This window comes from Barbus barbus (assembly GCF_936440315.1).
Source record: "Barbus barbus genome assembly, chromosome: 29".
NCBI lineage: Eukaryota > Metazoa > Chordata > Actinopteri > Cypriniformes > Cyprinidae > Barbus > Barbus barbus.
The window spans coordinates 1,478,810-1,488,553 of record NC_136757.1 but is presented as its reverse complement, the minus strand read 5'-3'; the positions used below and the strand labels follow the sequence as shown (position 1 = coordinate 1,488,553).

The window sequence follows — 9,744 nt, the reverse complement described above, 5'->3', positions numbered from 1 at the left end:
TAAGTATCCACTTCAGAAACTTCTCTGATGTTTGAGTGTGTGTTCAGATCTCTTAGTTTTGATGGCAGACTGTTATCTTGACACTTGTAAGCACAGTTTGAGACACCGTTGAGGACTTTTCTGGAAGTCTGCTGGAGATGTGTTAGATCACTGAGGATGTCAGCAGGAGAATGAAGCAAAGGTTTCAGTTTGGTCTCCACTTCATCTCGTAGTTTAGGAGAAGCCGCTGATATGACATGATTTTCTGTCTGTGTGAAGTGCGTGTAAGTATTGAGGTGCTCACACGTCAGCCGACTGATTTTACGATGAAGTGTTGTTCAGATTGAGGTTTTGTCCTGTGAGATGTTTTGTTTTGTCTGTTCTGCAAGCGCTCATGAGAATGCTGTGAGCTTTGGTGAGGAGCGGTCGCTAGAGTTTGAGATGTAATTGTGTCTGTATTGATCGTTCAGTCGATGGCTGTGGTCTCTCTGGTCCTGATGAAGGTCAAGTCGAGGAGTTTGCTGGACTAGAAATAATGCGTAATATACAATTACAGAGATGAAATAATACAGATGAAGCATGTGAGGAAGCAGCATGCTAATTAGACAGTGTGAAATGTCTCACATATGCTTTTATTTTTGTGATTGTTTTTTAAAAATTATTATTAAAAAGTGTTCTGGATTGATTACAGTATCCTCGGGGCTACGACAGAAAATAATTCAGACTCGTTCCTCATTTTGTACAAATGATCCCAAGTTGTGTGTTCAGTAATAAACTTACAGTAAAAATGTTCAAATGTTAAAATACACACAGTTTTGAAAGTACAGCCACAAGACTTTCAAAACACAATTAGATGGGATAATCTAACTCCTGATGAGCATTAAAGCTGGTAACTTTCTCATGATCTACACAAGGTTACCCGAAAGCTATTGTTTACTAAAAATGCATGATAGAAGTGCACAAGTTGATCAATTTAGGGTTAGGTCAGGTAAGTAGTCAGCTAAAATAAAACATTAATGAAACAAGCTGATTAGAATTTTGGTAATATGCAGTAAAATATCTGAACATAGAAACTAGGCTGCTGGTAGTTTTCATCTGCCTATATGATAATCTCATGCTGGTCATCACATTCACATGGAGTGCTTTTTATGTTTTCAGCAGGTTTGTCTCCATCAGCGTTACAGCGCTCCTGTGGATCTGTAGAGCAGCCTCAGAAGAAGAAAACCCCGCCCCCTCCCAGGCCATGCCCTGCCCAGCCCACACAGAGGCCACGCCCCACTCCCTCAGCCACGCCCAGAGCACAGAAACCCCACGGTATTAAACACGTCTTACTGTCATTCATACCAACAGTTTTCTCTGAAAAAGCAACAATTTTTTTTATTGCGCTAATGCTCCTGTTTTTGGGTTTCCAGCATGCATGTGTGTTTGTGATGTTGTGAACTTGCATGGATATTTTGTGGTTTGCATATGGTGCAAAACAGACAGAGGAAGGAAGTGCGCGCAGCTCAGACTATCTGCTTCCTGAATTCAGCTTCTAAATTGCCTCATTGAAGTTATATTTCATTCAGTTCTAATGCAACTCATTCAATATACACTTTACAAATTCATACTGATTTGAGGCAGTTTATCCGCTCATGCACATACACACTCCATCTTCTCGACTCTGTTGTGTGTGTGTGTGTGTGTGTTTGTATCTCGCCATGTAACCGCAGCATTTTTTTGCACGCTCATCTCTACTTCCTGTTCTCGGTTCAGGAAGCCGGCAGTTTCTCGGACAGCTGAAGTCTCCCCATCTTTCTTGTACTCTTAGCTGGTTTTCTTTGCATGCGCGGGTGGATCGGGAGGATGAGTATGGAGGGAGAATCTCTGGGCTGCGAGCGGAGGATGAGGATGTTGTGATGGAGATAGAGCTGATCTGAGCGTCTTCTCTCTCTCTGTGTGTCTGTCAGTGCCCCCTAAGCCTGTGCGCCTGCTCGGTCTCGTCCCTCCAGCACCCTGCCGGCCCCTGCCCAGTCCCCCTCCGAGAGCCAGAGTCCCGTCTACAGGGCCCGTCCACAGCTCCAGGTAAGATCTGAGCTTCGTCTGTGTGTCAGAACCTCTATCCGTACACACTGTGTGAGCTGAGACTCGGATTCGAGATGTAACGTTATGAAAATTTCTTATCACGATTATAGTGACCAAAATGATCACCACGGCTATCAGTATTATCATGGTAAAATGTTAAAATGTGCTGGAAATGTTAAAAAAATAATGACACATAGTTCACCAAGTTTTATATTTAAAATCAACAAACAAAAAATAAAATACTTTTTTTTTTTGTATAAACACTAAAACAATAAAATTACCAATGATGTCCGGATTTTAAATGACAACAGTTTATCTAATAACATGTACGAAATGTTCAAATAAAAGGTTTCATAAAATGGTAAACCTCACATTTCAGTGAGGTTTCAATCCACATAAGCTTGTTTTTCATCAGCCGGTCAAAATCTACAGCAGGGCTTGCAAATCCGGTCTAGTCCAGATAGAAACTGCACACAGACTGAATGTGAATGTGAGTCTCTGACAGCAGGTGGCGCTGATGGAGCAGCAGAATTACAGCTGTTTACCTAAAAGAACACTACTTTATTAGGTATTACATGGAGCGAAGATGAAAACAAAATGCCATTCAATCTTTTCTGAAGACAGTCAGAACCTTCAGAGGTACATTCATATAATTAACTCATTCTTATAATCATTTTTATAACTCCCTTAGAACTTTTAAACCTGAAGAAGGCCAGAATATCATAGAGGCTTCATCCTCGGCGTGTAGCACAACATGAGCATTGTGGCAGCGAGGTGTGCACGCTTAAACTACTGTGCATTTTAATTAAAATATATATAAAAATGTTTTGTTTGTTTGGTGACACTTTACAGTAAGATTCTATTTGTTAACAGTAGTTAAACTAAACTACTAACTAAACTAAACTTTAGTTAAAAGTTGTATCGTTTAATGTTATTTAATAAAGCTGAGCTAAACAATCTATATGAAAAACTGGTAACACTTTATTTTAAGTGTCCTTGTTACATGTACTTACTGTTATAATAACAATAAGTTATGCATAATTACATGCAAGTAACCCTAACTATATAGTAAGTACATGTAGTTAATTAATATTACTCAGTGCTTAAATGCATAATTACACTGTAACAACGACACCTTAAAATAAAGTGTTAAATAAATAAAATGTTGTATGTTTGTTTGGTGGCACTTTACAGTAAGATTCTATTTGTTAATAGTACTTAACCATGTTAGTTAACATTTAAAATAACAATGAAAAGTACTTCTAAAAGCATTTATAATTTCAACATTTACTAATATCTTATTAATATATTACTGTATCTTTTAATGATATTTAATGAACCCAAGCCAGCATGAACTAACATGGAACATTTGTGAGTCGTTAGTTGACGTTAGTTAATGCATTAAGTGATGTTAACTAATGGGGCATTGATTGTTCTTTATCTGTAAGATCCTGGGTTTATATCATGGTCCAGCTGCATAAACACCGCCACTTTAAGAACTAGTTTGACTAACTTTGAATTTTAATCTTTAACTCTAAAAGGTTATGACTAATCTTGAAAAGGAAATGATGTAATTGGTATTAAGATGCGTTTTCGTTGATCTGTTCACAAGGATGATGTTAAATACAGGTGTAAATGGGTCTAGACGTTTTGAGCTTGTCCATTTTTGACCACTTTTGACCTTTTGACCTTTTCCAGAGGTATTAAAAACACATTGATGCACAGTTTTTGTAGTCTCGATGCTTCTGTGGCTGTTTGAACACATTCGACCGCATTAGACGCCGCTTGCCACCCACTGACCTCATACGTGAGCATTATGGGATGTATTTTAAGAGAGCGCACCAAAAGAATCGATTCCAACTGTGTTGTGCCAAAAACACAGATTATCACTGATTGTCATTGAAATTGTATTAGTATCCTTTCCATTCGCTTGCTTTCCCTCTCACTCACAATCAGCTAAATGGCTTTGTTCATTCTTCTGTGTATTTGTTCACCTCTCTCATGATGAGTTTGATGAAACAAGCGTCTCAACAAAACCAGATGTGAACTGCTCGACTGTCACTGAAAACACATCTCCACCAGTTTCACAAACAAAGCTTAGGGCTAGTCCCAGACTAAAATGCATGTTTTAGCAATCTCGACTAAAAATAACTGGCACTGACATATCTTACATTATGATTATAACATTGTTTTGTCTCAAGATGCAATCCAGTAATGTTTATTTCTAAGGCATTTTTATGAAAGCTGCACTGAAGAAATGATTCACAGAATTTACTAAATGTTTTTAAGGTAAGTGGTTGCAATCAATTTATTTGAGCTACATTTAAATAAACAAATTTAGCTGACTAACTTTCAACATTTTTTGAATTTAAATGTAGCTAAAAGAAATTGTTTGCAACCACTTACCTTAAAAAAATGATGTATAATTTTGTTCAGTGTGCTTAAATGTCCTAATTTAACCTACGCCTACACTCTTCAAAATAAAGGTGCTTCACGATGCCATAGAGTAACCTTTTTGTCGAAATGGTTCCAAAAAGCTTCTTTGTGGTGAAAGAAGGTTCTTCAGATTATTAAAAGGTAAGAAAGAGATGGTTCTTTGAGGAACTGAATATGGTTCTTCTATGGCATCGCTTGAAGAACCTTTTAAACACCTTTATTTTTAAGAGTGTAGTCCTGGCTTAAATTAAGCTCTGCCTGCGAAACCAGGCTCCAGGTGTTAACAGGGCCTAAGCCACTTATTTCACTCATTTGACAAGATGCCAAACTGCTTTTACATTTTTAGACCATTATTGTGTCTTTGTCTTGTAAGGTGTCCGATTCTGGGCCTCCAGCGGAGGAGCGACCTCCATTGGGGAGCCAACATGGATTCTCCAGCTTCTCGAGAGCCGGATGCCAGTGATCATCCTCAGCTCAGCGAGACACCAGCGGCAGATGATGCACTTTCATTCAAAGCATGTGAAATCTCTGAGCTTTTGAGATTGTCCAGCTTAAACTCCTTCCAGACGGACTCTGCCAATGACTCTGAGATTACAGAGGAACTTCAGAAAGAGCGTCACAAACACTGCAGCGGTGGTCTGGAGAGCAATCGCAGCGACTCAGACGGCGAGCGTCACGAGGGGAGCAGCAAACACACAGACGGCGAGGGGGAAAGGTCACAGGGTCACGAGGGGACGGAGGCCAGCGGGAAGATCCCCAACCGGGACAGCGGCATCGACAGTCCGTCCTGCGCAGCGGAGGCAGAGGGCTTCCACAGCGAGGACAGGAGCGCCAGCCTGGCCACAGAGACCCCCGGCGGAGACAAGCGGGACTCCACGCAGGACGAGGACAGCGACCTGGACGAGGGGAGCGGCGAGGACCCCGAGAGCCTGGAGATCAAGGTGAGAGCGCAGACCTGTGTTTGGGAGAGGTGACTACATCAGCAGCACATCCACTCACTTGTTTGACATTAGCACCACAGGTGTAGCTTGATGTCTGAGCTTGGGGGGCCAAACCTAGCCGGTTGATTTGCTCATTCAAACTTTTAAATACATTTAGCATTTCTGTTGTAAAGGTACAGATTCACACTGTGTACCATTTAAGCGGTTATGATGACACTGAGCAGCAGCAAGCGTGTGAGGTTGCCATGGCAGCCAGATACAGTGCACGTAAATTACTGGTGAAGGCTGTGCTAGCAATAAACGCATTGAATAGAATGCACTATAAACATGTTTGTCAACACAATCGCAAAGTAGACTTCAAGCAAATCAGCGAGTGAATTACCCACTGATTTAACACCGATTAAGCCGTTTATATTCTGAAATCTGTCTTTTCCTGACACGAATGTAAAACACTGTGCTGTTGCAATCTTGTGGATCATCTTTGTGAGACTATCTGGAGTTATCAAGCATCGCCATCTTCATCTGACTTTATCTTGGTTAGGTCCAGATTCCTCTGCAGTTGTAAAAAATGCTAAATATCCTTTCTCGCCATGCAACAGGCAAGCAGTATATAACAGGCTATTATCCACCAAAATGCAGATTAATCACTCAACAACTTCTTGCAAATGAGATTGGGGAAGCGATTAGGAAATTTGATTTTATTTAATAATTTATTTACAAAATTACAATTATTAAAATAACTACATTATGTGCATATTTACTTCTGAGTTGAAAACATTATTAATGACCAAATCTTTCAATGGTTAGGGGAAGCCAGGCCCCTCTATGGTTAGCATGTCGATTCTAGAGTTCTTTACAATGACTAGGATCTGTTTCTCAGTACTTAGGTCACTCTATCAGTGAGCACAACAGCATCTGTGCGGCTGAACTGGGCATCGTTTATCATCGCTGTGGCACAAAATACATTCAATGACATCTTTCAAAACACATGAATTCATTTCTCTCTCAGAAACACAAAAACACCAAAACTCAGTGGACCTACAGGCCGATTTTTTTAATATTATTATTATTTATTTATTTATTTAACCAGGAAAGACTCTCTGCAATACAATCAGTTTCATCACAAATTTACAAAAACAAACAAAGAATACATGAAACAATTACATTTCATTGAGTAATCTTCCGTTTGTGCCTTTACATACTTAAAATAAACTGTTGAAAGCCTAAACATAATACAAAACTGAATAAGACAGCATTTCTACAGCAATGCCTTATTGAAATATATTCCAAATGTAAACACTAATAATAGAAATACTATCAAAACACCTGCACAGCTGTTAGTCTTATAATCTCATCCCCATCTTTACAAAAGGTTAAATTAGGAATAATGTTGGACTGTCATATAAACATGGAGTGTGTAACGTATACTGCAGTCAATTCTGAACACTCGATTTATAGAAATGTAACCAAGAAAACACTGTATGCTGCTTCCTGTCGCTGTGTGTTTGTGCTAGTGTTATGAAGAATAACTTGATTTGAGACGTGTGAAGAGTTTTGGTAGTTTTAGTGCATTTTCAGTGTGAAATTAACTGCAATGTGAAATGAGAACTGTGTGAAGAGTTTTGAAAAAGTGACCCAAGTATTGAGAAATCTGTCCTAATGACTGTAAAAAAAACTACCTCTGTAATCAAAAGCCATTTTCTTTGATAATTTGTTCCTCTTAAATTGTTACAATGCATTCTGGGTTTGCCTTCGCTGTGAAGTGGACTTGTCTAGCTAGGTTTCTCTGAAGCACAGTTGAAGATGTCTCATGCATTAGTTATGTGTCACAGACCGGAGGAAGTGAACATTTTAAGTAGCATGCGCTCTATTTGTGTTGTGTGGAGGCTGCGCTCTGTGAAAGTGTTGTTTTGCCACACTTTATTGAGTGTTTTGTGTGTGTGTGTGTGTGTGTGTGTGTGTGTGTGTTTGTGTTGGTTTCATTGACCAGAGACGATGGAAACCGCTGGTTATTCAGTTCATGTATGTGTCTATACATATAAGCACGTTTGACATCGACACACACACCACACTAATTTATTTTAATTTTTCCAGTAATATAGGAATAACAGGTGCATTCTAGGTCTTTAACTGTTTATCTTCTTCTATTTGAAACTTGAAACTCTATTAGGGGAGTAAATTTGTAAATGACATGGTGTTATTTTATGTGGGTCTCAGTAAAGATAAAGCCTAGTAAATGTTTAATGTTCCTAGTTATGTTGAAGATTTAGAAGAGTTTCTGTCGTTTTTGAGCAGATGAGTGGATTTGTGCTGTGAAACGATTCTCAGTTACTCCTGTCATATACTAAATATATGAAGAAGAAGATGAAATGCAGTTGTCTTTAACATGCTCTCTAATGCAAGTCTGTTGGTTTATTCGTTTAATATTTGTTTAACCCTCCTATTGAGCCACATTTTCAGATTTCTGCTTGAAACTATTTTAGTCCTGCTTGAAATTGTGACTTTTTCTCATTTAGGGTCATGAATGTGAATGCAAAGTTTTGACACACAGATGTGTTTTGGAAAGGCTATACAAAAATTCTTATGAATTAGTTTTCCGGATACGTAGTTTACGTTCAGATCAAAGCGTAAACAGCGTATCCGCGTACATACGTTTCATATGATGTTGTCGTATGTGATACTCTCCAAAATGGCGCTAGAGGGTGATGCAGAGGAGAGGAATTGTTGAATAAAGTTGTTATTTTTGTTTTCTTTACACACAGAAAGTATTCTCGTAGCTTCATAAAATACAGTTGAACCGCTGATGTCACATGGATTATTTTAATAATGTCCTTGCCAAGTTTCTGAGCCTTGATCGTGGTATAATGCTTGCGGTCTATGGAGGGTCAGAGAGCTCTCGGCTTTCATCAAAAATATATTCATTTGTGTTCAGAAGATGAACGAAGGTCTGGAACGACATGAGGGTGAGTAATTAATGACAGAATTAAAATTTTTGGGTGAACTGACCCTTTAAGTAAAAATTATGCGTAATTACATGCAACTAAACCTAAACCGAACCCTAATCCTAACCCTAACCATATAGTAAGTACATGTAGTTAATTAATATTACTCAGTACTAAAACTTATAATTGCACTGTAACAAGGACACCTTAAAATAAAGTGTAACCATGCCAATTTTTTATGAATTGCATGGAAACCAATGGGGGTCCTTCCTTAATTTCTTCCTTTAGTCTTCCTTAATTTGCTGAAGTTGACTGATGTCTGTGAGCGTGCAGCTTCTCATCAGCTGAGGGTGTGGCTCTGTTTATCACTTGCACTCGCTCCACAGGTTCCCCTGCTTCCCAAACCATTACTGCTGCTTCAGGATCCACTAACACACACACGGGGTTTACCTCGTTGCTATGGATGATGTCAGCATGCTTATTAACTATGCACACAGTGATTGGCTGATAGGGGAGGGGTCTTTGTCAGAGATTTATTCATAGAATTATTGTAGAACGCAATATTATGATGCCATATTCAGATAAAGGTTTAAAAATGAAAATGTTACCACATTCAAATCAAGATTTTAAAATGCAGGATAAGTGTCACTAATTAAACAAGTATCTGTTCAGCTTATTGTCAGCTTCTTACATGTGTGCTTCTCATAGTTAATAAACAGCCTTTTAATTAAGAGTAGAATCATTATGGCTGAACATAACATAAACAAAAAAGAAAAACAAACTGGACTCAAGAACAGCGGTTACTTCTTGTCCAACTGGTTAATAAAAACAAGGATATAATGAAACATGTTTATGTTCCGAGGCAGATCAGATCAGTCTTAGTGACCTAGTAGTGCTCTTCACTACTCCTAACCTTTCACAGATTGAGGAGCTAGTTTAGTGCTGAAATGCTTTGTGAAGGAGTCTAAATTTAGGACTGAAACGTCCATTATTTTTTGAGCTACTTTTAGCCTGAAGATGTTTTGTGAGTACGGGCCCAGACCTGCAGAGTGTGTTCAGGTGCGAGTCAGCTGATGGACAGCGGTTAGTCAGGACCGAGAGAGACCGCGGGAGTGTTTTTGTGCCGGTAAGGTGTGACAGGAACCGCGCAGCAGGAGTCGCCCATAATATGAGCACACGCATTCACCAAACACACGCCCTGATACCACTGTACACACCACAAACGGCCGCTCTGGATTCCTCACACACACACACACACAGCTCTGGTCTTTCCTGTGTTTCCTGGTGTGAGCAGCACATCTGCTGTAGGAAAGGTGTGTGTGTGTGTGTGTGTGACGTGTTGATGTGTTTTTAATAGCATGCTGTCACACAGGATGTGGGAT

General features: G+C 39.3%; 1 protein-coding gene across 3 annotated transcripts in view; it reads left to right on the top strand.

Annotated features, from left to right (window-relative positions):
- LOC306849779 (FYVE, RhoGEF and PH domain-containing protein 3-like) overlaps positions 1-9,744 on the top strand; it is a 77,965-nt gene that overhangs the window by 47,507 nt on the left and 20,714 nt on the right. For all 3 annotated transcript variants that reach the window (XM_079385081.1, XM_079385083.1, XM_079385082.1), the window contains exons 2-4: positions 1,138-1,293; positions 1,929-2,043; positions 4,853-5,420. In XM_079385081.1, the coding sequence (XP_079241207.1) occupies positions 1,138-1,293; positions 1,929-2,043; positions 4,853-5,420 (839 nt within the window). The remainder of the gene's footprint in view (positions 1-1,137; positions 1,294-1,928; positions 2,044-4,852; positions 5,421-9,744) is intronic.